This window comes from Atheta coriaria, unplaced genomic scaffold, assembly GCF_025399875.1.
Source record: "Atheta coriaria isolate IRGN ID8LTWV9N9 unplaced genomic scaffold, Caltech_Dcor_3.1 hic_scaffold_6_pilon, whole genome shotgun sequence".
Taxonomy (NCBI): Eukaryota; Metazoa; Arthropoda; class Insecta; order Coleoptera; family Staphylinidae; genus Dalotia; species Dalotia coriaria.
In genome coordinates, this window is record NW_027045448.1 from 6376028 (window position 1) to 6403133 (window position 27106).

A 27106-nucleotide genomic window follows, 5' to 3' on the forward strand; every position below is an offset into this window, starting at 1 on the left:
ATTTCTGTTAACATATTAATAACTCCTATACTCTGGGAATAAATCCACGACTCTCAATTTACCCACTAAAATCTTAACTGATTGTTATCATGAAATTAAAATAAAATGAAAATGGAAAATTTAACACAACGTTTTTACTTGGATTTGCTTTGATTACTAAGAAAAGAAAATTTCTACGAAATGCACAGCTTAGTTTTCTCACTTGGCTGGCAGTTAGTTAGCGTTTATTTGTCTTCCTAATGTGTTACCAACTTGAAGACGTAAGAAGCAAAGCACTTGGAATGTTCACGCTCCTCACACCTTACGGTAGCACTCGATTGTCACATCCAGCCAACAGCCATGCTGTCACGCACGATGAAACACACGAGACTCGCCTTTAAAAAATACTACCCATGTTCCAAAATACATATAGGGAAGGTAGCCTAATTTGGACCAGCGCCTAAGTTGGACCACCACGATATCCGCGGACTGTTGAAGTTTATGCAAAATTGACTGGCCCCTTATTTTACTCGTATTTATAAACAATTAATGCAACTATTTGGGTTAAAACTTGCCGCGTGCTTTCGTCGTGGCAACAACTTCGTGTATCATTGATTATCAAATCTATTATAACGACGTAAGTGCAAGAGCTGTCAAGCCGTTTAAACGTTAGTTTTACTGATTATTATATTATCATCAGAAAGCTTCTTTATTTATCTATAATTTATAGTATTAATTTTGAGAGGTTATGTTATATTAAGATTGTCGTTGATCATTAAATATAAATTCTTCAAGTTGCCCAAGTTGGACCGAAGACAGGCACCGGGGTTTTAACAGGGAAAACGTATATCATTTTTTCGACCTCCTAGAAAAGCTTGTGGACGAGCACAAATCTTTGAAATGATCCTGTGTATGAAATGCCGCACTTTGGTTTATACAAAATGTGCTTGTGTTACTGCTAAAACTAAAATGTACTATTGTGTCAATTGGCGTTAAAAAAGCATGGTCCAATTTAGGAAACCGCGCGGTCCAATTTATGAAACCGGTTTCTTAATTTGGACCAAAAACACAATTTTTTTAAATTGAAATTTGAGGGGTATAAATATAATTTTTACTTAAATCAAAAATATCATTTTATTGGTAAGCCTTGTGAGTTACTTTTCCGCTACTTAATTTTTATTGACAGTTTATATGTGGCTCTATAAATGGTCCAAATATGGCTACTCTCCCCTACATGTACCTATATCCAAACATAAATTCATCCAACTCAACATCATACACACAGGGCCGTCGAGAGCCAGCGTGGGCCCCGGCAATCGTTTTTGCTTATTTTTTGTGTTTGCGATTTAAGAGCGATTAGCCGGTCCCCGGGGAATTTACCCCAGTTCCCCCCCCTCTCATCGGCCTTGAAGGTAGGTAGTACGTGATAAATAAAAAACTTGTTTACAGTATAAAGTAAAACAAAAATATTTCATACAATTGAATTATGTTATAATTAACGGCTAAGTAAAGTTAAGTAAACACTTACTGTACGCTATACCCTCACAATATCGCCAAAACGATATTTTTACTAAACCATTGCAAGTCAATGCAAGTATTTGTCAAGCCTGATGTGGATAGCTATTTCGACCATTAGAGGTCTCATCAGCACACCTACTGGCTTGACAAATACTGCATTGACCTGCCATGGCTTATACTCACCCTCTCGTACTACCTACCATTGTATTTCAATTATAATTAACAATCGACGCAAAATTAACAATCTGTGCTGTTTAGTTAAAAGATACTTACACGAGCATGATGGATCTGTCTTAATGATGAGAATCAACATGGGCGATATATATGCGATTAATTTAGCAACCGACACCAAACACAACGCGGAGTGAAAAATGTTATCAAATCCACTATCACGTGACTTGTAATATACATAACAAACGCGATCAAAAACCGGCATTTCCGAACATTTAACAAATTACTATAGTCGCAAAGTACAAATAAATAGTCGATTGATCTTCGAGTATTACACAAATTTGGAATATTGAAGTCCGAATAAGCGATATAAGTCTCTCAAACCACGATTGGATTAACCAGCGACCGGCACGAAACTGACTGCAATTCACCGATAGTGCATGCAGAAACTGCGTAAACAACGACGGGACAGTGTATGATAAGAAAGCAAGAGGTGCGCAAAGACGACCTTGTGCGCGAATTTGCAATAGGCACATTACCTAAACTAGACTTCGCTGCATGCAGCAAGTTGATGCGGCGTTAGGATACAGCGCGTGGGACACCTGCGTTAAAAACGTTGTTTACACCGAATCGCAGATAACAGCATTGTATACAAAACTATTCTCGTGCCCACATTTGTTGATAAATATAAAAATAAGCCGTATAACTTGTTTTTATGATTTTTAGTGCATCCTAGTGCCATCTATGAATGCGGCAGATACTAGTCGCACAATTTAGACTATTGAATGAAATCAATAATTAATGTTTCCGACGATTTTTGCAAGCTGATATCATCTAAACTAAAAGAGATAGCAACCAAAAATTTGTAGATTATGGAAGATTGGAAAATTCTCTATCAGATAAAAATTTAAAATAATTAAATAGGGTAAAAGGTCTAAAAACACGACTGAAAGTGCGAAAAAGGCAATTTTTCAATTTATGACGATTTATTTCAATTGCGAATATCTCGTAAACTAAAAGAAATAAATAGGATCGAATCGCAGCGTCTTAATCTACGGACTATTCTCTATAAGATAGGATAGTTAAAACGGAAATTTGAGAGATAAAATTTTAATTCATAAGAAAAAAATGACAAGGAGAGCGATCAGCCGGGCCTCGGTGTATTTACCCCAGTTGACCCCCTCTCACCGGCTTGATGCTAAACATCTAAACATGCTGGTTGTCCCATTTTCCGTCCCGAGTTAATATCAGTACAAACAACACACTACGAAGATTAATTATGTGTACTAAATGTGTTGGGCGTGCAGTAATTGCGTATTCCTATCCGTATGCAATGCTTCATCGTCTCTGCCGGCGTGATTTAACGCACTGAGCATAGACAACTGTCATACCGACACGTTGCGCACACAACTCACACGGCATCACACGAGTAAGATGGATACGCGCGCGCGACAAGCGACGGGGAAATATCTAGTGCGCTCTGGTTGTATAATCACAATCCATTACATCTAGCCCACGGTCAAGGTTATCATTATTTTATGCTAATTTAATTATATCTCTTGATTTGACATATACGAGGCGTCAAAAATTCAAACTTGAACTAAACTTGATGTAAACTAAGCAAAAATGATCGAAAGGATTATTAATTGTTTATTACTCTGGGATTTGATTACATAGCAAATGTTCAGGGATTGTAAACAGTAAAATATTGTATTACAATATTAAAGATGATATTAAATTACGTTTGTTTATGTGAAGAACTGGATGTGATCCAAATTCAAAGAAGAATAAATCTCATTTTAACTTTTTAAGAATATTTTACGTATAAATTAAATTTAAAATGGCTAATATTTACTTTTTAAACAATTTCGTTATTTTTATCTAATCTAAAATTAAATTTAGCTCGGCATACCCCATAATTCGACCTCTTTGTGATCCTCCGCGTTTTATTACTCTTTACTTATTCTCATTGCACACAAAATTTGAATATATCTTCGATTTCTCTACCCTCTAAATGTCTAACTAAACCAATATCGGTTTTCTTTTCTTTCCATTTCACGTCCGACGTGAGATGAAAACCAATCAAAAATTTGGTGACTCAAGTATCAATTATACTTTCAAATTAAAGCAACCCACCAACATAATGTCAAAAATCAAGAATCTAAATAATTGGATATTAAATTTCAGACCCTACTGCTCTGGTACTTACGAATAGCGTAATAAAATGTGAAGACGGTCATAAAGTTCCACATACACATGGTAGACATGATCCTCATGATCTCTTTACATTGAACGACCGGCATACTGAGCACTAAAGTAATGTATTATCGGATATTATCACATTTTACACAATCTGGTATACGAATCATTCGAATCATCATCGATTTAACATGCAACGCACGCGTCACAAGAATTTTATTAGACTCTGACTGAGTTGTGGTGTGTTTACATTTGCATAGAAAACCCATAGTAAAACCCATGGTAAACGGTATACCATTGAATAAAAATTAAGTATTCATTAAAGTCTACTAAGTATGCAGTAAATAAATATGAGGAACAAATTTAAAGCACCAAATTTTTATATTTTTTTACTTTTAATGCTGAGTTCACACTCCTTTTTTAATATAACCCATTCGTGTTACTTTTCATTGATGCCGCAATTATCTCCACTTCACTATAATTTTTTGTTTTAATTTTTAGTTTCATTCAGGTCGTTCATTCACTTTTGTTGTGCTCACCTTGAACTCATTATAAAAAAATTAATAAAACTGAATTCTTTCATAAAATACACGAAAATCTTCAAGTTCAGTCAACTGGTCGAAGGTATATGAACCTTAAATACTCCCAATTATCAGTTAACTGCAATCGCTGTAGTTACAGATGAGTTTCAATTGAATTCAGATGTTCGCTGCTTGAATGCAATTTGTGCAGCTCTGGCGCAGCGCTACGAAACCGACAATCAACATAATCAAGTCTCAATCAGACGCAATCTTGATTCGAATGCCGGGATCCCAAATAGAGCAATATAGAACTGAATTAAATGACCGCGCGAACAATCGTTTCTAGTCGAGGCGACTAGTCTACTCGCTAATGGCAATGATGGCACAAAGTGGAACGTGAATGGAATTAGGTAACATGTAGCGATGGCAATGGAAGTTTACTTCCAAAAGCGACAATTGCAATATCCGGCAATAGGCCGGCTGAGAGCCTGCTATGATAATTATGTCGGTTTTGTTTACAATCTTCTAATTATATATTCAAATGCTTAACTTCATTTCTACGGGTAAATATGCATTGAAAGTTAAAGGTTTTATTTTATTAGTTGTCATCAATTTTTGTAAAAATTCCTTTTAATTGATCGCGTGATCAGTTCAATCAGTTCCAACATGTTTTGATGATCCAAGCATTTCAAACACTGCCGGTGTGTCGTGGCCGATAGAAACAAGATGTTAAAAGATTACAATTACGCACTTGTCAACTTTCAAGGAAAATGTTCTAGAATTATTAATTACGAAAAACATGAAATTCACAGAATGGAACAACTTCTGGTTAGTGCAGCATGATTTATTGCTTATAATGGCATAATGCAAATAAATGTTTGTCATTGATAACGACTGATGTCACCTTGTAAATAAAATATAACCGTTGAAAGTAAAACAATTTTGAAGAAAATGCAAATGGATGGCTTGTTAATGCGTTTATTGATCGGTTACCTAGCAACCATGAAAACAATTGAACTGCATGAACCCAACGCCGTTATGTTGTAACACGTAAAGGAAGAAGGTTCGCATGCTTACAATACTATCGTACCGGTTTGCCGAGCAAACGGGTAACACAGGTAGTCCCAAGACACCTCGAATGTTATATTGACTGCGTTGCAACTTTTATCATTTTTCATGCGTTTATCATTTGTTTGTGTGCAAGCGAATTTTGAATAAGCAGATCGACATTTTGAATTTACTGCACGTAACTGCATCTCGCGTGGGTGTTAGTGCAACGCGGCCGCCGTGGAATTCGTGATACCGATGCAGGTTTTCTCACAGACACGAATGTTTAACCTACCTGTGGCTTGCAGTCGTTCACAGGTGGGAATTCGTTGCGTCGATAGGCTCGTTCGCTAATCCACCCGGTGGCACTTTGCACATTTACACATACTTTGCATACGACACGAATCTGAATCGTAATTTCGTGCACGGCATAACCGACGAATGCAATTTGATAAGAGTTATTAAAAACACACACCGCGCGCGCACACCACACCACACAACACACAACGGTAACGTTTTTTCAACGCGCACGCCGGTTCGGCTCACAAACTCGCAACGTGCACTCCACTGAACCGCTCTGCTCCCCTCTCCAATACAAGGTTAAACAAGCGAAGAGCGACACTGCGCGCCGGTTACAAAATGCAACTGGACGCGTTTGAATTGACAATGAGTCTTAAATATCCACGAAAACTAAAATATAATCAGTGTAGATGTGATTGAGGTCTAACTTTTTGAAAGAAATATTTGTATTTATATGCTAAAATAGTCTTGGGTATTCGATAAGTGAAAAGGATGAGAAAAATATTCAAAACTGCACCAATCAAATCAGCGTTGCCATGACAACGTCAAACAAACAGAAGAATACTACTCGTACAACCCGTATGCAATTTGCAAAATTGATTATTCTTCTAAATTTAAATTTTAATGAATAAATTCGCATAATATAACTTCAACCATGAAAAATGGTGTTTATATATTGATTTGAATCCAAATATTTCGCAGCGACAATTCAAATTATACTCACAAAACTTCAAATTGCAGATCACCGTTCGTTGGGTTCTTCTTTCCGTATTTGCCGCTATCTCGCACTGTATATAATCAGTAATCACGAACTGCATGCGCACTCAAAATGTGTAATGAATGCCTGGCGCTGGCATAACGTATCACATTTCGCCCAGAACACATTTCAAGAGCGTATTTAAATAGAATTTTGATAAGTCTCAAGAGCTGCAACACGCACAGATTCATTTCCTTTTTGCTGGTGCTACGTAAAAATAGAACAAACTTCCATAATTTTTATCAAGAGAACTAAATTAACTCAAGTTCTCTCTCTCGTAAAAGTTGTTTATGAAATAAAACAGACGACGATAAGAAGAGAAACATAAACGTGCGCTGAGCGTACTGAAATTGGCGATTAGTTGCGAATTCTCTTCCAGTCCAAGGGACTGCAATAAAGGGGCGAAACGGATGCTAAAAAACCGAGCTTTCAAGATCGTAATCGTAAAACAGCTCGCCATGTTTAAACAAAATTCCACGGTATACGACCACTTTCATTGCTCCACACCCTAAACGGAGAAAATAAAAAACGGAAAATCGTACCTGTTTGTTTCTAGGAGGATTTTTTCTTTCTCTCGATAAAAACGCTTATAACATTTAAGATTATAATTAATATATAATATAAATAGAGCACAGCAATAAATGTCACCTCTCACATAATCTTCGCTTCGGGATCGCAGACATCCTTAAATCTATTCTATACATTAAAGTCTGGTCCAAATAGTCTCTTTCTTCTATTGCTAACCGCGTAGCCGCCGTCCATGAGGTCCGACCATTTTCTAATAAAAATACTATCAAAGAATAAAAGTGTTGAACTTATGCAGAGTTAAGAAGGAAATCGTAGAAGAAGAAACAACAGTTGGTGTGTCATGTCGAGAATTACTTTTGATTCGCGTCAATGTGATCGGGTTTGAGTCCCTTGGAGAAACGCAGGAACATCTTCTGGTAGAGTGTCTCCAGTCCCTGCGCGTACTGTTTACAATCAAAGAGAGGCGATGACATGCGCGCTGTCCATACCTTGTGTCGCATTGCTTTCAAACTGTAAAATAAACAAAAAATAAAAATAAGTAAAAAACTAAACAATAAAACAGGAGAGAAAAACTTACTATTCTCGGTCTGTGCCCAATTTAATCGCAATTTCCTGATATTCTTTCCTCGACCTCGCTATCAGCTCGTGTGATCCAAGTGTGTGAAGTTGCGAAGCCGCCACCCGACTCGCTAAAGTCTCAGACGGTAGCGTCACGACCGGAGTCCCAGTCCACAGCACGTCCATGCTAGTCGTGTGCCCGTTGCACAGCGGTGTGTCCAAGCAAACGTCAGCCAACTGCCCGCGTCGCACGTGCTCCTCCTTCGCCGCTACATTACTAAACAAAATCCTGCCCGCCGGCAGGCCCAATTGCTGCGCCGTCGCCAGCAGATTTGGCTCACCTACAGCAGGGAAACGTAGCAACCACAGCACAGAGTTGGGCACCGCCTTCAAGATGTTCACCCACATGTGGAGCGTCACCGGATCGATTTTGTACAACTGGTTAAAATTACAGTACACAATCGCGTCATCCGGCAAGCCATACTGTTTGCGTGTGGTGACGACAATACTCTGCGGTACTTCCTCGCCCGTCGCTGCTTTGTTATTCGTCTGCGTGGTGGCCAAACCATTCTGCACCACAACACCATTCAGGCTGGTCTCAATTTGCCCGGAAGCGATCATAGTCTCAATTTGTGTCGTTGTTGGCAACTCAGCTACTTTGAGACTAATCTCGACCGGTTTGTGAGCTTGCACCACCTCTTTGATCTCTTTTACCTGTGTGCTTTCGACAAGCGGAGATAAGTCAGTGGCGTTGATTATGGCTACATTATCGGCGACTCCGTTTGCAGACTTATCTGCGACAATAAGGCGCTCCTGAAGATGCGGGAACATCTGACGATGATCGCCAACAAAGTATGTGTAAGGCATATAGGCAAGCTTTTCACTGTACTGAGCCTGAAGCTCCAGAGGCGAAGTAATAGCGTCAGTGACAAGATAGTCCATAAAACTAGCGCCGCTCGTGCCTGGATAGCCCAGCCACATAACTTGTATCGGCGCGGGCCGTAAAGCAAAGATTTCATTTCGGGCGCCTTTAGTATAACCGTTCATGTTAACCAGCACGTGAATGCCGTCGGCGTGAATGCGATCCGCTGCCTTACCGTTGCATGGAATGGCCGATAAATCGATGAAGTGTTCTGCTTCGCGAGCGATTTTTGCTCGGAATGTGGTTCCGTCATCGGGGCTCAAAGCATAGCAAAACACTTCAACCATTGTCCTATCGTGTAAACCTATACAACGTTGATAAAAACAATTAACAAAATCTTAAAATTTTGAAAAGAAAAATAAAACGTACCTGGAACAGATTGCATCAAATGTGAAGTCGGATGATTACCAAAGTCGCTGCTAACGTAGCCGATCTTCAAGCGACCCTTGATCTCCATCGAGAATTGAAACGGAGGCTTGTGCAACACGTGAATCTTCTCTAGGCACAAATTGGCGTGCCTGGCTGCAATTGCCTTGCGGAATTCGTGTGAGAGCGGATACAACATAGAGTGATGTGGATGCACCGACGGTAGACGGTTCTTCTCCAGCTGATCAGCCACAATGGCGACCAACTTCTTCATTCGAGAGTCATAGTCCGTCCAGTCACAGACAATCTGCAGGCAATGCGCCAGATTACAATACGCGTCCGGAAAATCAGGCTTCAGCTTCAACGCGGTGCGATAAGACTGAATCGCTTCGGGGATATTCCCGGAATCCTTGTGAATGCTCGCCAGGTTGCTGTGTGCATCGGCGAATGCCGGATTGATCTGAATAGCTCTGGAATAACATTGCAAAGCGCCCGCGACATCCTGCATCTCCTTGAGTGTGTTACCCATGTTGGAATAGGCATCAGCGAATGTTGGCTGGATGCGAATCGCCTCCTTGTAGTGCATGAGCGCTTCATTTAGCTTACCCTGCTGTTGCAACACCGATGCGAGATTACTATGTGCGGCGGCGAACTCTGGGAAGACCTCCAACGCCTTCAGATACAACCGTGTGGCTTCCTCAATATATCCCTGCTCGCGTTTGATGTTGGCGAGATTGTTGAGTGAGTCTGCATGTGATGGGCATAGACGTAGCGCTGTGTTGTAACATTCCTCAGCGTCCGCAACTTGACCCTTTTCCTTGAGCGCATTCGCCAGGTTGCAGTAAGCATCGGGGAAGTTGGGCTGCAGCTCAATGGCACGCCTATAGGTGTCGATCGCCAGGTCGATGAGGCCCTGCTCGTAGTAGACGCACGCGAGATTTCCGTGCACGACCGCATTATTCGGCGAGAGGTTCAGCGCGCGTAGATACGCCGCTACCGCTCTGAAATTGCAACAGAAAAAAACCAAACGCGGTCAAAAAAAGAAATTTATGCAACAGGTTGAAGTAAAAACAAAATTATTTTCGCATAAACTGCGCGCACGTGTTTCCATAAATAAACCCACATATATGTATTATACAGAAAAGTGAAAAGTTTCAGTTTCTCAACCTTTTGAATTGACTGCGAATCCATGCACCGCATCCTTCAGGGGGTTTACCACCGCGACGAGCATCTTCATCCACACACTTTTCCGCGCGTATATCGATGACCGTGTACACGACGATGCATTGCAACTCCATGTCAGCCACGACGACAACATGTCCAAACACAAGTAAAAAAAAACGCACCCGCTCACAACTTATGCATAATTTCGCGGCGCGTGAAAAACTGCGCGACCAACAACCTCGACGACGCGCCACTCAATTTTGATGTGGAAACAAGGCGAATTGGGAAAGCGCGCCACATGTAATGTGTGTATTCCCGGCGCGCAATGACGCACACGTCAATTTCAATCGGCGGCAAAAGTTGCGTTTTCTACATTTTCTACTATTAAATCGCGAGTTACTACTGCTCTCCCGTCGAGCGTAAACTAAATATTTAGTTTATGGTTCCGAGCGTTGGTGTTTATGTTCCCTTCCGTTTTTTTTTGTTAATTTTATTATTGTCGTATACAGACTAAAATTATATAGATTGTATTTTTAAACATGTGAAAACATCATCGCGTGCCTTCGAACTGTGTCCAAACACAACATATTCTGTATGTCGTGACACATCCTAAGGTCATGAAAATTGTAAAAAATGTGCAAACATTTGTGCGGCCGCGGGAGTCAATGTTAATGTTAGAGAAAATAACTTTGTTTAGAGTTTCTAAGTTTTGGACGAAATACACGAATATTGAGTGAGGTTTTATTTTAGAGTTGCAGAGAGTATTGAGGGACAAGAAGCACTAGGTGTCTACACTAGGCACTACGATAGCGGTAGAGAAGAGTACGACGAAGGGAAGAGAAAAGAGGCGTGCGGCGTGCGTCGGAGCGGCGGTTGGACTGAAACTGAATGGCAGCGTGCGGCTGCTGGTGGCGGGTGGATGATAGTGGTGGACGCGACGTGGCCGGGTCTCGGGGTGGCGTCGCCAGGGTAACCGGCAGAGGCTGCGCAATCCGCACTTTTCGCATCCCGCATGCCGCATCATCGGTTGGTGCATGACACACTTTAACGCCAAACGCCTCGCTGCTCCTATCGAGCGAAGCGTGCGTCCCGACGCAACATGGTTTGCAATGCGTGCGTGCACACGAGCCTAAAGTCAAAGCGCCTAGGCTTGCCTTGAGCAAACATCAAGGTTACGTGCACGCCCCCTTTTCACCACAAATGCCTGCGAATTATTTAATTTTGTGCTTACAACTTTCCCGACCGTTCGGAAAAGTTTTAATTAGGCGCAAAACGTAGGTGAGCTGCACGCGAGCGGTAAATTATTTCAACAAGGCGCATAAAAATAGTATTTTTTATAATGTCAAACACGGCGTCAACGTCAGTGACAATCGATAGCATAATAATTCAACGATTGCGTGCAGAGCGTTAATAAACGAAATTAATTTCCGCGCTACCTTTTCCAATACAATTGCTAGTTGAGATTATTAGGGTAACTCGGTTGATTACCTTACCGATATGCTTTTAAAATGATGAAGCACAAAATTTTAAACAACTAACTTCACTGCACTATCGATTGCAATTGAAGAAAACACCAAACATGAACTAATAGTGTTCAACATGACGCAACACTAGTAAACCTTGAATGACGACATTTTGAGTCATCCTCAGAATAACTTACTAATAACACTCTTAAATGAGGCGTAATAGTAATTATAACGAAAACATCAATACATACCGATCAAAAATCCGCGCCTCCTTGAGAACGTTGCCAAGATTGATGTAGGCGTCGAGAAAATTGGGATCCAGACCAACCGCCTTCTCAAAGTGATGAATCGCCAGCCAGATTTCACCCTGTGCATTGAACACGCACCCCAGATTGCTCCAGGCGACGGCGAAATCATTTCGCGTCTCGATCGCCTTCAAGTAACACGCCTAGAGAGACAGACAAGCTAGGAATTAATACGTGCGCAAGATACAGTCGCGGCATTCGCGCAAGCATCCACTTTTCGGGGGGCCATCTCCGTGTGTCAGTCATCATCATCAACATATCGCAAAGTCGCAGCGCGCGCTCGCGCCCAGCGAGACTACAAAAGAGGTATTTGGATGCGCGGCGGATGGAAAACTCGACGCATACGCAAGTATAAAACACAACACAGCAGCAGATCTACGCAATGCAGCAAAACGCAACTTGCACTTTCAACTACGCATAGAGTTTACGCACGCAGAGATACGCATTCGCAATCGATTTGGCGCGTCAAAGAGACGAAAAATTCTCAAAACAGGGAGTGTGTGTATATTATGGTGTGTATATATTAATTGATTTGGTTAGCAATAACAAACACGCTACGCCAGCGCGAGAGTGGCCCCACCTCTCTCTCGATTACCTAAAAACAACAATCGCTTGCCGCTATAAAGATAGAAAATAAATACCCCTTAGAGAATGTGCTCATCGCCTGCGTACATTACCTGTATTTAAAGCGCTTGTTTACCAGGCTTCGAAGTGTTTACAAACGCAGCGCGCCACAACTGATGCCACAAACCTGTGTTATTGTACAGCAATAGTAATACCATCATTAGATTAATACTGTCGTTTCGAGAAAACACACACACGGCATGTATAATAACATTTCGATCGTTCGAATCAAACAGATTTATCACCAAATTTTAACGCAAATATCATCTGAAAACATAAACGCCCCATTTGATTACTGACAGCCGGATTTCCACGTGTGATAAGGTGATAATCCTGATTTGAACAAATGTTAATCGATTATAAAGGGGGGCTTTGGATTCACAGGATTCATGTAAATTTACACTTTTTTAAAAAGACAAACATACACGAATCGATAACAAACAGAATAAGTTAAAAAACAAAACAACTTTTGTTTCGATTCGCCTAAATTTGTATTTTTAACACATGGATACGTTGATTCCTTCAATAAAAAAATATAATCATTAGTATGATGAACCTAACGCAAGTGTCTCGCCATGCCTGATAATTTCATATCATGATCATATTTGCAATGAAAAAACAAATTACGCTTTCGCTGTATTTGTCCTACCAATGAGAATAACACACCCACTATGATTAAATACGTTATTTATGTGCGATATTCTTATTGCTAAGACAAAAAGTAAACAAAAATATACCGTTTACGCTTAGGACAAAATAAAAAACGCCTATGAATAGTACGCCAAGATCGAGCCATCGGAAATTTTCTACCTTCTACGCTCGACGAATACCAACTCTGTATGCCCAAAAGTCGCAGCGCTTGCGACCCGGTTGGCGTTCGAAGATTTGTCGCAATTTAGTAATGCGCTTGCTACGCCAAAGCGCTCAATGAAACCATCAGCCATCTTTAAATGCAACACTGTCTTCAAACAAGCGCAGTGTAAATTGTAATTATACTCTTGCGTAAGGTATATGTTTATATCGCCATTGCATTTTGGTGGTCCTTTAGATTGCTGATTTATCAAGAGAAATTATTGCATATTTTTGATGTTTAAACATGAAAAAAAAACTAGGTTTTTGCACCAAATGCAATGTCGACAACAATGTAATGAGAGGATGGAACGAGAGGAAATTCAAACTATTTCGTTTTGACCTACCTTGGCTTCGTCTAAGCGTCCTAACGCTTTAAGAAGATTACCCAGGTCACTGCGCACGCAGTAAAGATCCTGCAATACAAAAAATAATTACAAACTTGCAGATAAATATATTAAACGTGATTAGACTTACTGGATTATATTGTAGTGCAGTAATATATGCTTGCACAGCCTGCTCCATGTCGCCAGCTGCAACCAACGCCGCCGCCAAGTTGATATATCCATCAATGAAGTCAGGTTTCAAGCGGACAGCGTGTTTGTAGTTCGCGAGAGCGTCGGGAAGCTGTCCTTGTTCCTTATATACATTTCCAAGATTACTGAGGGCAAAGAAATAACAAAGTTAACAAAATGGATGATTTATTTCACACTTAAATTTACCTATATGCTTCAGCAAGAAGCGGATTCTGTTTAATAGCCAGTGTGCTGAAATGTGCTGATTTTTCCAGGCGTCTGCATTGAAAGTGAATACTGGAGAGCAGCAACAACACTCCTGTGTTGGTTGAGTCCTGCCTCCACAACTGCATACAATGCCGCTCGCCGTTCTCGTAGTCACCAGCCTGATATTCTCTATGTGCCAATTCAAGGAGCCCTAAACAAAACAAAATAAGTTAATGAAAACATTTAATTTTGCGACTCCATTTTGATATAAATTACAATTCGAAGAGATGAACCGATAATGCACTCCCGGAACCAAGGTAAAAGGTTTGGCTTGCATTCTGAGTGTCATCGTAACAATGAAATCAAACAACAAACTTACCTAGTGACGTCAGTTGCGGTGCTTCGTTCATTTTTATGATCACTTGATTTGTCGGCGTGCCGTGCGATTGATTGTTGATACCTTGCGTCTGCATGACGAACATGGAAAACGTAACTCACTCGTAAATCGCGTCACCCTATCTATACTTAAACACAATCGATTGTCTTATTCTCGCGTCACACTGCAGTAACAGTTCTTTCCGAAGAAATAACAAAGCACTGCGTACGAATTGCGCATGCAATTCTTGTAATGGTGTTGTCGTGTTAAGAGCGCAAAAAAATATGGCGTACGGCTAGTGATCTGCTCCGGAACCAAACTGCTGCATATGCGCAGGCGCAGTACATCGACTTGTGCCATGTTGCATTACAACCTGTGCTGATTGGTCAAATACGTAGAACGCGCAGCTGGCATTCGAATGCCCTTGAAGCGGAATTTTCCATTGCTAGCGTTCAAAACGCGTTAAAATATCACTAGAGAAACACATCCGTGTGGAAATTTCAATATTTGTATGGAAGGAAAGTTTTACTCGCTTCTATAATTACTACTACTTTTATTATCCTTCAATTGTTTAATTAACATCGTTAAACTGTTGACACACGGTGTCATTTGAGAAAAGAAAGTTAACAACGCGTTATAATCCAGTTATCTATTAATTAATCGAAATAAAAATGTTTGACTTATCATTAAAGTCTCGTTTTTTGCCATATCGAGTAATTTCCTAATGATCAGATAGAAACATGACTAACTTTTGATTCTATAGCATCCGTTGGTTAACAACGTCCGACCACAATCGATTGTGTTTTCTTTGACGCTTCGAAGTTAGTAAATGTAGCGAAATGTTCATTACCTTCGGTTAATTTAGTTTTCTCGGCTATTCTGGGCAAATTGTTCACTTAATTAAGCGCACAAGGAGTCAACACTAGTAGAAATTACCATTAAGATCATAGTAACGGCTTACCGCACGCAAAGGCGGTTGCTACGTTATGTGCCCAAAACTGCAACAATGACAGCGCAATAAACAAATCGATAGATCAAATAGAGACAGAGCTAAACAGAGCAAACCGGAGCTAACAATTGGCGACATACGCGAATCGTGTTATTTTGGCACGTTGCCATTTTATAAATGCGCGATTTTCAACAAATTTAAAAGTTGGCAGGACCAACAAGCAAAAAACAAATATAATAGTGAATGACCGTCAGACGGTGAATTTGATAAAGATCATGATAAGGCAAGAGTGTAATGGTGGCGGTGAAGATGGAGCAGGTGCAGGAAGTGAGGTTGAAGCAGACATGGAAAGACTTGCGCAGGATCGTAAGTTCTGTCGGCCTGCAAACCAGCGGCTATGCCTATATGTATAGTATAATTGGTGGACATCTTGGTTCTCGTCTGACTCGCGGCCCCTTTTTTTAAACTCTACCGATCTCGACGTAGACACGCGAAGCCGCGATCGTCACATTGTTCCCCCACACAACATATCGACGATACTCTGCGTGGTTTCCTGTGGCGTCGGCACGCCACACTCGTTCATTTCGTTCGCGTCCAGCCACGCTAGTTTATGCTCATTTCCTTCTTGACGGTTTTTTTCTTAGTTTCTCGCGGAATCAGAGCCATGTCGGGTAACAGCGAACGCACCTTCATCATGATCAAGCCTGACGGCGTCCACCGTGGACTCGTCGGCAAAATCGTCCAGCGTTTCGAAGAGAAAGGCTTCAAACTCGTCTCCATGAAGTTCATGTGGGTAAGTAAATCTTCCACATATTTTACATGCGGTTTTTAATTATTTTTTATTTAAATCTCTTAGGCGTCTGATGACCTCCTCGCCAAGCACTACGCTGATCTCTCCAGCAAGCCGTTCTTCGGCGGTCTTGTTAAGTACATGAGCAGCGGACCCGTCGTCCCAATGGTCTGGGAAGGTCTTAATGTCGTGAAGACCGGCCGTGTGATGCTCGGCGCCACCAACCCCGCTGACAGTGCCCCCGGCACCATCCGTGGAGATTACTGCGTGCAAGTTGGACGCAACATCTGCCACGGTTCCGACTCTGTCGAGTCCGCCCAGAAGGAGATCAATCTGTGGTTCACAGAGAAGGAGCAGATTGGCTGGACCCCAGCGCAGAAGGAGTGGGTTTATGAGGATTAGAGAGGATGCATTTTGTTGTGATCTTAAAGAACATGCATTTTAAAACGCGTAAATTATTCCCAATGATGTGTAAAGAGATATCAAATGTGCTGTACTTGTACTTTGTAATGTTAGGAACCAATGAAGTGTGCACTCAATTGCAAATAAAACATTGTTACACTTGATTTGCCGGTTTTTACAGTTATTGAACCTTAATTTCAGCACGTGTTCTGTCAAGGATATGCAGCATTATATAATTAGCCGGTTTTAAGCTCAGAAAAGTTAAATTTAGGGAAAAAGTCAGAAACTTGCCGTATGTTCTTGTTTAGTTCGCTTTTACACCACAGCGGCGGTAGTTACCGGCACATACGTTGGCATAAAATGTTAAGTTATGAATCATTTAGGAATAATCGAAATTAATATTTTAGTTCGATATGAAATGACCCGAAGTAAGGATTAATACGAGAAAATGTAATCAATACCAAGAAAGATAAACTTCATTAATGTACAAGTTTATGTTGTATAATTTGATTGCAACTTTCACCACCATGGCGCTACTTGTTATGCTACAAAAACACCGACTGATTCAAAACATCTGGGCAAATTATACTTTCAAAGTAATATATAAGATAAATATAATCTTGTATAAAAGATACTTACTAACAAATACAATTTCTAGTAATAAAATGAACAATTATACATACGTTATTACGCAGAAAATAAATAATAGTCACAGAAATAATTTAGTACACTTGCTTTATTGACATCTGCGACGATCTAACCTGCAACTGAATGTTTTGACGTTTACCGAACTCATGATGAACTCCACTTAGCCCTTGAATAACAAACAGTTAAAGCCAATTTGTATTCCATGTCCTTCACACCCAACTCTCTTATCTCCCTACGAACAAACTAAAATATGCAGTAACTGAAGTGATAATGTGATAAAGCCGCAAGTGAAAAAAATGGCGGCAATAAATCAAGAAATGTTCAGAAAGTTTAAGCAACTTTCCACCAGACAAGATGCAGATGGCACAGAGGTACAATTCTATTTTAATTAATAATAAATTCAGTAAATAAAAATGATTATTGTAGGTGGAAGTGCGTGAAGATGAGGAACAGGGAGTCAAACTACAGGAGATTATTGATATTCTTGTTGCTGCTGGATATTTTCGTGCCAGAATCAAAGGTTTATCACCTTTTGATAAAGTTGTGGGTGGAATGACTTGGTGTATAGAGTCTTGCAATGTTGATGTGGATGTGGATTTATTATTTCAAGAGAATTCAACTATTGGCCAAAAAATGTAAGATTAATCATCAATTTCGTCAATACTTACATTAATTAAATATTTTTAGAGCTTTAACTGAGAAAATAGTGGCCGTCCTGCCGAAACTCAAATGTCCGCATGCGATTGAACCGCATCAGATCCAGGGATTAGATTTTATCCACATATTTCCAGTGATACAATGGCTTGTCAAGCGTTCGATGGAGTATCGTCAGGAGCGCGCTGCGTTTGTACACTCGTACGCCATTAATCAGTACCATAAGGCTTTTGCGCCCACAAACAAGCAGCCAACGGGCAAAACCGAACAAATTATGTGCAATATAAATAGTATCAACGAAGTGTACCGGCCCCGGCGGTGTTTTAAGCGTAAGACAGGTCCACCAGCTGACTTTTCATCACAAGTGCAGGTGACACTGTTGGAATATGGCATGAGGGGTAAGATGACTGCATCAAAGAGCACGGAAAGTGAAGAGGTTGAGGAACAGGAGAGTAACGAGGTAAAAATATCGCTTTCGTGTGAGATTGTAGTGTGTTAACGTTGTGCTTATAATTTTTGTTGTGTTTTCTTAGCAAATTGATCGTATTTTAAATGTCATGGCTGAAATATCCGACGCTGTAAGTGTTTTTCTATTATTTTTAATATTTTTGTACGCTGCGCTGTGTAACATATTAAAATATATTGATTTTATAACTTTAAAATTTAATTCCAATAGGATACAGTGTTATATGATGAGTTAAACCTCGAAGACCGTGAAAAGTTAACGAAGCACTACATGGCACTGCACAGCGAATTACAAGATGGCGGATTAAAGTCACGCGAAATGGAAAAACTTCTCGTACTGCAGAAACAAAACGAGTTGATATCAGATCATTGCCGTAAACTAGAAGGTGATAAAGCAAGTATTTCCGCTAATATCAAGCAAGCCAATGAGGAACTGCAAGAGATTAAAAGTAGATTAGAAGAAACACGTAAATCTTTGAAGGAAATCGAAGAAGCGACGGATGAGACTGCTGATAATGTGAAGGAAGTCGAGGATCTTGTGATACTCAATGATAATTTACGCACACAGGAGTTACAGTTCCGTGAACATTGCAAAAAGGAATTGTCTAGTTTACATGTTTTAATCGAAGAGACGAAAAAGGCGAAAACGCCCGTAGTGAATGATGAATTAAACGAACAGGAAGTGAAGGAAGCCGGACAACGCTTGAAAGCAGTTAGATTGCAATTGGCTAAGAAAAATAGAACGATTGTTAGTTTACAGCGACAATTGGATGACGTACCGAGTCGTGCTGAATTAGCGCAGTATCAACGCAGATTTTTAGAACTATATAATCAAGGTACAGATTATATTACTGCTTGTAAATTTAAAAAAACTAACTAAAATGTTTATGTTTAGTTGCCTCCAAACATAAAGAAACCAAACAATATTATACTCTCTACAATACGCTGGAGGATACCCGACGGTATATGAAAACGGAGATTTCTTTACTAAACTCAATATCCGATAGCTATCCAACGTAAGTTTTGTGTTTATTCGAATAATTTATTAACCTAACAATATTATACACTGCAGTGCAATGCAAACATCGGCAGGGAAAGAAGAATTCTTAAAGCAATTTGAGTCTATCATCGAGAATGTGAAATCATCGCGTGCTAAAGTGGATAAGCGGCTGAATGAAGAACGAAGAAGACGCGATCAGTTGACGTACAAGATGCAAGCGCTCACTGATCTACAACGTAAATATGCAGCCGCCGTCAAGCAACTGAGCATTGAGTGCAGGAAACATGAGAATTTTGCTCAATGAACTAAAGGTAACCAAATATATATGCTTTTTTGCACACACATAAAGTATTTTGTATAAAGATTTTTTGTAACTCATGTGAAATGTCGATCGGTGTGCACATTTGTATGACATGCTAATGAATGAATTGTTGTTGAAAATATTATGAAATATACTGAAACGAATTAAAGAAAAAATGAAAATATTTCTCTGGTTGTGAAAGATTGGTTAAAATTTCACATTTCTTGTTTCTGGTTGTTAATTCTACGCGAGAGGGAATTTTACAGTAATTTATTTCAATTAAATTGGTTTCTATAATACATACTTGTATACAGTTACAGGGGGGTAAGGTTTGATGTGGGGGAGTAGTTTTGATTTCATATTTTCATTATGTACGTTTCACATTGATTGTTCCATTTTGTTACACAGACTTATTTGGAAATTTCGTTTCATTTTCGAATAATTTCGCTATAATTACTGCATTATTATGTAATATATAAAATGATATATTCACAATAGAGTATGTCGTGTGTGTGTGTATGTGTTGTGTGTGGAAAAATCTTGAAAATGTCGAAAGGTATATCCGTCCAAAGTTTTATTATTTTGCGGTTTTAATGAACAATAACGGTCTGAAACTTGTTTCTCGCCGTTATACTTATAGATTAATAAATTCCCTCAAACAAAACGCTAATAGAATATATCCATGTAAATTCACAGGTTTTTTCTTTTCATCATTTTTGGTATAAAATTTATCGATTCATGATTTTCTTTTTGCTTTTAGTTTCGTTTAATTTTGATTCATTAGATGAACGCAGTTAGTAATCAGTGTATAATTTGCAATAACTGTTAACAAATGATTTCATTATCTCATAATTTATCATATTTATATGTATGTACTTTAATTACAAAGTGTTTTTACCCTCATTTAGTTAAACGCTAAACTTGAATACTGGTGTATTGTACGCTTCGCCCTTTGTTTAAAAACATTCGTTTGATTTCATATCTTAAGTGGTAAGAAGTCTTAATAGTCTATGTTTGAGTTTGATGAGTTTCCAGTTTTTTGATATCATTGAGTTTTGGCATGCGGTTTCGTTAGTTTTGTTTTGTAGATTAGTTTGGCGGATTGCGGGGGCGTGTGTACGCGCATTAAACAGCGATGGAGTAGTCGGTCGCCTGGCCGGAGCTGCTCGGTCGTGACCACAGCGAGCTGCGCAAGCCGAGCTTGAGCTTCTTCAGCGTATCGATGTCGCACTCGGCCTCGCTCAGCTCGGGCCGGTCGGGCGTGTGCTGCTGCTGCTGCTGTTGCTGCTGCTCGGGGCCGAAGGCCGTCTCGGCGACCGAGAGCACCGGCAGCATGTGGCGTTGCGAGCCGGCACGCTGCTGCAGCCACCTGGAATGCACGTGCTTTTCATTTTGGTACACGTTATTTTTGGGCAGCGAGTACCTCGCGCGGCCTCGCCGCGGCAGCGATTTCTGCTCGGACATCGGAGAGATGTCCGACGACGTGCTGGACTGCGCGCCGTGATAGATGAAATCTAGAAATACGCTGTATTTGAGACATGACGGCATTTGCTCTGCCGTCAGCTACGAAACGGGCCGAAAAAAACGCAACGCAACCAAATCATATCGCACTCTTGAACTCAACAGAAAACTGTGCAAGTAAATAAATAGGCAAGCTAGAAGGATCAATTTCCAGATTTCACATTAATAACTAAAATCAAAGTACGTGATATTACATTAAAAGCAAACGAAAAGAAATTGAGCCATTGACGAATAATAAAACCACATACTGTGCTTATGTTTCAAGTCCAAGTGATTAGAGGATTCCGTCCTGCTGCTTGTGAGTTGATCCGGATCAGACTCGCTTTCATCACTGTCCACGTCCGTTTTCCGGTTCGCCCGTCGACGGCCATGGCCTTTGGAGCTTTGATATTTTTGCTAAAATATTAAAACAATGCATATAATTAACACCCAGTGCGAATTTCAATAAATCAATAACTCACGATGTTGTAGTACGGTGAGTTGCGTTGCACGGACGACGCTGGGGGCGGCGAAGCGCAGCCTTCGGTCATAGCGTGCTCGTGATACATGAAGCTATGCAGCATTGTATTCTGTGGCAGCGTACTCGGCTCTGTCAGCTGGAATGTTGCGTACGGCGAGATGTCCTCGGATGTTTCTACAAATTTATTGTACAAATTAGGACAATGTAGATATCCTAAAACACAACACCAATCAGCAGGCAATATATACAAATCTGTTGAAGAAAAAGCAACATATTTAAATTATATTTACGATTATTTACAAAGGGATTAATGTAGTAAAGTGTACCTGGAATTTTTTCTCCGGCCTGCAGAGCGACTTTATGTATGGTGGCGTAATAGCGTTCGCGTTGCGCCTCCGCGTTGTGCTGATTATCTAATTGTTCTTTGGCAGCTTCATTTTGGCCTGCGAGCAAATTATTCATGTGCATAAATGAATATAAACCAGCCTAAATCGTCACTTACGATGTCGCAGGCAGGCGACGGTTGTGGCGGCCGAAAGGATGATCAAAACCACGACGATTATCAACGGCACAAACACTTTCGCATCGGCGTAGAAAGCGATGGCGTCGTGACCTTGTTGCATGAGATCCGGAGGAGGTATTTCTGAAAACACATTTATATAAATTACATTTAACCATGAATAATATTCGTATTTCTACCTCCTTCTTTTGTCAATGTCATGAAGGCAAACTCTTCAGTGGAAAACCCAGCGATGTTGTGCGCTTCTAATTTGACAATGTATTGCGTAGCTGGGGTGAGACCCGTGATGGCGGTACGACGTTGTGGTTTCAGAGCATTGGACACCAGAGTCCACTGGGATTCCGACGCCTTGCGATATTGTAGGATGAAATATAATATTGGACAGCCATTGTCCGGCCACACATGTAACCTTAGAATAACAGATGTGGAATTTGGTGAAATGAAACTCTGTGATGATGGTACTCCTGGAGGATGGCCCTGAGTTCTTGCTTGCAGTGGATGGCTTGCTGGGCTAGACCCAATTTTATTATGAGCTACCAGATAGAGATGATATGTTGTTCCACACAAAAGTCCCTAAAAACAATCAAATTTTTCATTAAACTTAACTTAAACTTCATTAGTAGCACCTACCCTCAATTCAAACGTCATTGCATGTCGAGACAATCGAACTTCATCCAGATTTCCATGTTCCTTCCTATAATTCAATGTATATCCATTTATTGAAGCCCCACCATCAATTCCTGGTTTCCAATGAAGCAAAACACTACTACTTGTAGCGCTCGTCACAAACAACATTGGAGCAGATGGAGGTACCTGAACAACCAAGTTGTAGGTTGCTTTGTCAGATCCTTGTCCATTATCCACTTGGCACGTGTAATTTCCGGAATCAGATAGTTGTAGGTTAGATAAAATAAGTTCCCCAGTGTCCAGCAGCTGGATATTATGATTTGCTCCACCTTTGAGTATCTGATCACTGCGTAACCACTCCCGTTTTGGTGCACCAACTGATATACACGATAAAGCAACTGATCCACGCCAGGGTTTCACCACAATACCACCAAAGGAAATAATTCTTGCTGGTACCCTATTAGATGCAACTTGGGTGACAACTTTGGAGCTCTGACCTTCCCCGATTCTGGTTGAAGCAGTCACCCAGAATTGGTATTCCACATGTGGTTGAATACCTTTCACTTCATAACTGGTGTGTTGACTTGAAATCGTTTGTTTAGTGTGATCAATTTCTTGACGTCCTTCCATGCTTCGTTTGTATAATGTGAATTTTGTTATAGCGCCATTTGCATCTAAAGGTGGCAGCCAAGAAACTAACAAAGATTGTGGTGAACTAACGACTGCTTTGATATCTGCTGGAGGGCCTGGCACATCTTCCTCTGTTTGGCAAAATGTGGTGGATGTAAGAACACCGTCACCGACTTTCGTAAATGCAAGGACTTGTAAACTATAATTAGTGAACTTTCTCAAGCCGGTGATAACTGTGGTAAGGGCGGTGGTTTTACGAGTTTCCATTTCATCATTACCTCGCCAGCTGTCATCCAAGACTGGTTCATAAGTAAGTTTGTAACCTTGGACTAAACCATTACATTGCTCTGTTGGGGGCGGTTGCCAACTGACTTGTAGAGATTGGGATGTTAGGGAAGCACAACGGACATCTTCAGGAGGATAACTTGGCACTGTAGAAATTCATTTTATTATAACCAAAATTTATGAGAAATATAAAAGATCTTACCATCTTCCATAGTTTGAGCTGTAGCTGGTTCACTTAGAGGACCAGCTCCGATTTCGTTGAAAGCTTGAGCAACAATAGTATAGCGCGTATATTTCGCCAACCCACCCAACAGTAACTCCCCGCTGCCATCCTCACCATCACCAGTGATGGAAGTAAAGTTGTATGAACCACTATTACCAATGCGGAAACCCACATTGTAACCCTGTATATCTCCGTGGCGTAACTCTGGCAGTGGTGGGGTCCAGGTGACCAGCAACTCGGTAGATGACACCGAACGCACAGCTAAGTTTAAAGGTGTACCCGCTGGGCGTTGAGGTTCTGTTCGTACCAAAAGTTCAACGCTGGGTGCACTTTTGCCGGCTGGTCCTTCGGCAATCACTCTGAAAGCATACCTCGTTGCTGGTTTGAGATCTTCTATGAGGGCAGTAAATTGGAGTGGGGTGTCAGCTAATTCAATCTGATGCCAAGGACCTGAATTGGAAAAATAACATTTTCTTACTACCTAAATACATAAACAATTTAAATAATACTCACGATCTATTTCCCGGTATTCCACAATAAACTTAAACACCTCATTGGAGTCCCCAGATCGATGTTGCCACTTCATATTCACAGATCGACTACTAATCATGGAAGCTTCCAGCAACTGGGGAGCTAATGGAGGTTCTTGAACAAGCAGTTGCACTCTTTGTTGGTCTCTCCCGTAAAGGTTACTCGCTTGACAAATGTAAGTACCACTGTCTGCGGCTTCCGCCAAGTCAATTTGCAGTTCAGCAGCAACACCTTCAGGTGTACTATCTTGTTTCACTCGGAGACGGTAGTTTGTCGATGGGTTTAATTCCGTCTTACTACCTCTGAGCCAAATTACACTGATTGGTTTATCACCACTAACCTCGCAGTGTAATGATGCTGTATCACCTTTTTTGACAGAAATCATTCGGGCTTGTGCCGAAAAGTATGGTGATGCTGCATTAAAATTTTATTAAAATTTATGATGGAGGTAGATTGGGTTAACTTACAATTGACACGAAGTTGGATAACTTTACCAATACCTGTGCCAATTCCATTGTCAGCCTGGCAAAGATAAAATCCTTCCCTGTCTTCTTTGACGTGTTGGAGAAGCAGGGTACCGTTTTCTAAGATTTTCGTGTACATTTGATCACGCACTTCTTCGTAATCACCAGATTTGCTCCCTAATTTTATAATATCTGTAGTAACAGTATTGGGGTATAAGAGGGTATAAGAATACCTGTTGCTTTCTTCCATGTGACTAACGGTGTCGGAACTCCTTGCGCTTGGCAATGAAGTGCAACATGGCGGTTGCGTTCGACACTGACGTCCATCGGCTCGACCAACCAACGCGGCGGCACTACAATTGATCAAGGGTTAGTTTGTGGAATAGTGGGACTTATGGTGGTGTATATTATATTATTTTTTCTGATTTGAATTGCAATTGCGTAACATTTAGTGATTTGGTGCCGTGATTACTTTTGGTGGTTCACACTGACACGACACTACACGGTTCTGATCAATGGGAGGGTATCTGGCTAACTTTACTGGTCAGTTTTGCTGCAAGAAGCAAGTACTGGTGAGAGGGTCAGTTCCAATATTGAATCGGGCGCGGCGCGTGCACTCGGGGGATGCACTCGCCGCGGCCGACCGTCATATTATCTCTGAGACACTTAACTTAAGACGATAAAGTAACAGAAAAGTAAAAAGGTGAGCACAATCCAAGCTAGACACAAACGACCAACAGAGAGGTGCATGCAGAGTGGCGATCGACGGCTACTAAAAATCGAAATGAAGACAACCCAACTCAAGAGTGGTGCAACAGTACCTTGACCGTGGATGGTCCGGTCCGGACGCGTGTGCCAAAGCAACGGAAGTGGTGGTGGTGTGGCTGTGAGGGCGGTGAGTGGTGGCGGACCACGAGAGGCGGGCGCATGGCGGGCTGGGAGCGAATGTGAGAGGATGCGGTACGGGTTGCGTTACCTTTGACCTGCAGCTTGGCGGTGTACCTGACCTCGGCGGCCGGATTGCTGGCGACGCACGTAAAGTCGCCGGAGTGCCGCGAGTCGAGGCTGGAAATGCTGAGGAGGCTAGAATAGGGGTCAAGGGCCGACACGTTTGCGCCCAGCGCGGCGGTCAGCGGATGGCCGTCCTTCAGCCAGGAGACGACCAGCGGTTGGTCGCCGGCGCTAACGCCGCACACCGTACGGGTTCGCATGCCTTCCGAGAGCCCGTCTTGAAAGGAAAAGGGCTCGATAATGGGAGGAACTGAGAGATAAACAGACAGAGAGAGAAAAACGCACCGTCAGAGAGATAAGAGAAAAAACGCATAGGGCCTGATATAAACCAACTTAAATCGAAATAGTATATGAACAAAATGGCGGCCGCGCGGGCGGCCTCCATGCGCGCTCGCAGCGTGTGTGTGTGGGGATTACCATTGACGACCAACTGCTGCGTATGCGACACCTCGGCGGCCAGGTTGCGCACCACGCACGAATAGTTCCCATTGTGCTCCTGCGAGAGGCTCTCAATCAACAGTATGCTAGTGAACGAATCCACCTGCTGGATGTGCATCTGCATCTGCGAGGAGACGATCTGCCGCCCGTCCTTGTGCCATGCAATCGTCAGCGGCTCATCACCCTTGGTCACCGCGCATGTCAGTGTTGCACGGTCACCCACATGCAGAGTATCTTCAGCGTAGAATGGACTAAGCTTGGGAGGTACTGCAATGCACAAACTTAATTTTAAACACATTCAAAATCTCCTGCTTCCAGCAGCTACCGGGGCCGTTCATCTGAAACATTCTCACAAACTGATAATTTGATAATGTAACGCTAATTTATCGTGCGCTGGAAGTTTGCACATAAATCCTCAATCCGGGCGGGGTATCTCTCGAGTGCCTAATCCCTAGAAACACGAGCGCTGGAGTTGAACCATGCCCGGAACTCACCTATGACTGTCACTTCCCCGCTGCGGCGCGCGCTTTGTCCTTGTTTATTGCGCGCCCAGCAGGTGTACACGCCGGTGTCGGCTTTCTTCTGCACCGGATTGATTTGCAGCGTGCCGTCGGGCAGCACCTTCTGCCGCAGGTCGTTGGGCAGTTCGCGCCCGCCACGCTCCCAATGGATTTCCTCGATCGGGTAACCAGCAACCGGGCACTTCAACTGCAACGTCTCACCGGCGACGGCCGTCACTTTGGGAATCAATCGGATGTATGGCAATCCTATCAGAGGTGCATGAGGAAATCCCAAGTGTCAATTATGCAATCTCA

General features: G+C 41.5%; 5 protein-coding genes across 12 annotated transcripts in view; 2 read left to right on the top strand and 3 right to left on the bottom strand.

Moving 5' to 3' along the window:
• LOC135793652 (protein gone early-like) overlaps window positions 1-5987 on the bottom strand; it is a 42382-nt gene extending 36395 nt beyond the window's left edge. For 3 of the 5 annotated variants that reach the window (XM_065304682.1, XM_065304683.1, XM_065304680.1), the window contains exon 1: window positions 5731-5986. The gene's annotated coding sequence lies outside the window, so the exon portion shown is untranslated. Of the gene's footprint in view, window positions 1-5730 lie in introns of all 5 variants that reach the window. The other 2 variants (XR_010548677.1, XM_065304685.1) reach the window with 1 other exon arrangement.
• A 1092-nt stretch (window positions 5988-7079) lies between these two features.
• Window positions 7080-15381, bottom strand: LOC135793216 (UDP-N-acetylglucosamine--peptide N-acetylglucosaminyltransferase 110 kDa subunit-like). 3 transcript variants are annotated; one of them, XM_065304076.1, is made up of 9 exons: window positions 15223-15381; window positions 14376-14463; window positions 13997-14207; window positions 13752-13935; window positions 13622-13690; window positions 11748-11944; window positions 8870-9867; window positions 7598-8804; window positions 7080-7530 (listed from the first exon to the last, which is right to left on the bottom strand). In XM_065304076.1, exons 2-9 carry the CDS (start codon window positions 14404-14406, stop codon window positions 7371-7373), a joined length of 3057 nt encoding a protein of 1018 aa, XP_065160148.1. In that variant the 5' UTR covers window positions 14407-14463; window positions 15223-15381; the 3' UTR covers window positions 7080-7370. The 3 variants fall into 3 exon arrangements, with proteins under 3 accessions (XP_065160148.1, XP_065160146.1, XP_065160147.1); XM_065304074.1 differs by lacking the exon at window positions 15223-15381 and having other exon boundaries at window positions 14376-14691; XM_065304075.1 differs by lacking the exons at window positions 14376-14463; window positions 15223-15381 and adding an exon at window positions 14273-14338.
• Window positions 15382-15879: 498 nt separating this feature from the next.
• Window positions 15880-16677, top strand: LOC135793217 (nucleoside diphosphate kinase-like). Its single transcript, XM_065304077.1, has 2 exons — window positions 15880-16114; window positions 16178-16677. Exons 1-2 carry the CDS (start codon window positions 15932-15934, stop codon window positions 16511-16513), a joined length of 519 nt encoding a protein of 172 aa, XP_065160149.1. The 5' UTR covers window positions 15880-15931; the 3' UTR covers window positions 16514-16677.
• Window positions 16678-17256: 579 nt separating this feature from the next.
• Window positions 17257-19765, top strand: LOC135793780 (coiled-coil domain-containing protein 93-like). 2 transcript variants are annotated; one of them, XM_065304863.1, is made up of 7 exons: window positions 17258-17532; window positions 17588-17796; window positions 17849-18275; window positions 18349-18393; window positions 18492-19116; window positions 19176-19296; window positions 19353-19765. In XM_065304863.1, the coding sequence occupies exons 1-7, from the start codon at window positions 17458-17460 to the stop codon at window positions 19582-19584; spliced, it is 1734 nt and encodes a 577-aa protein (XP_065160935.1). In that variant the 5' UTR covers window positions 17258-17457; the 3' UTR covers window positions 19585-19765. The 2 variants fall into 2 exon arrangements, with proteins under 2 accessions (XP_065160936.1, XP_065160935.1); XM_065304864.1 differs by lacking the exon at window positions 18349-18393 and having other exon boundaries at window positions 17257-17532.
• Window positions 19766-19836: 71 nt separating this feature from the next.
• LOC135793782 (cell adhesion molecule Dscam2-like) overlaps window positions 19837-27106 on the bottom strand; it is a 43431-nt gene continuing 36161 nt past the window's right edge. The window contains 14 exon segments of the mRNA XM_065304865.1: window positions 19837-20950; window positions 21005-21095; window positions 21351-21498; window positions 21564-21736; window positions 21889-22005; window positions 22065-22205; window positions 22262-22655; window positions 22713-23770; window positions 23827-24297; window positions 24361-24792; window positions 24846-25019; window positions 25076-25195; window positions 25819-26103; window positions 26786-27058. Of these exon segments, the coding sequence (XP_065160937.1) occupies window positions 20707-20950; window positions 21005-21095; window positions 21351-21498; window positions 21564-21736; window positions 21889-22005; window positions 22065-22205; window positions 22262-22655; window positions 22713-23770; window positions 23827-24297; window positions 24361-24792; window positions 24846-25019; window positions 25076-25195; window positions 25819-26103; window positions 26786-27058 (4121 nt within the window). The 3' untranslated portion in view covers window positions 19837-20706.

Excerpts from the sequence above, each read along its gene's own strand:
- LOC135793216 (XM_065304074.1), bottom strand. The coding sequence starts at position 14,478 with ATGTTCGTCATGCAGACGCAAGGTATCAACAATCAATCGCACGGCACG. Across the intron at positions 13,691-13,751 it reads CTGCACTACAATATAATCCA|GATCTTTACTGCGTGCGCAG; the intron begins GTAAGTCTAATC and ends TTTGTATTGCAG. Across the intron at positions 11,945-13,621 it reads GACGCTTAGACGAAGCCAAG|GCGTGTTACTTGAAGGCGAT; the intron begins GTAGGTCAAAAC and ends CTGTCTCTCTAG.
- LOC135793217 (XM_065304077.1), top strand. The coding sequence starts at position 15,932 with ATGCTCATTTCCTTCTTGACGGTTTTTTTCTTAGTTTCTCGCGGAATC. Across the intron at positions 16,115-16,177 it reads TCTCCATGAAGTTCATGTGG|GCGTCTGATGACCTCCTCGC; the intron begins GTAAGTAAATCT and ends TAAATCTCTTAG.
- LOC135793780 (XM_065304863.1), top strand. The coding sequence starts at position 17,458 with ATGGCGGCAATAAATCAAGAAATGTTCAGAAAGTTTAAGCAACTTTCC. Across the intron at positions 17,533-17,587 it reads AAGATGCAGATGGCACAGAG|GTGGAAGTGCGTGAAGATGA; the intron begins GTACAATTCTAT and ends TGATTATTGTAG. Across the intron at positions 18,394-18,491 it reads TGGCTGAAATATCCGACGCT|GATACAGTGTTATATGATGA; the intron begins GTAAGTGTTTTT and ends TAATTCCAATAG.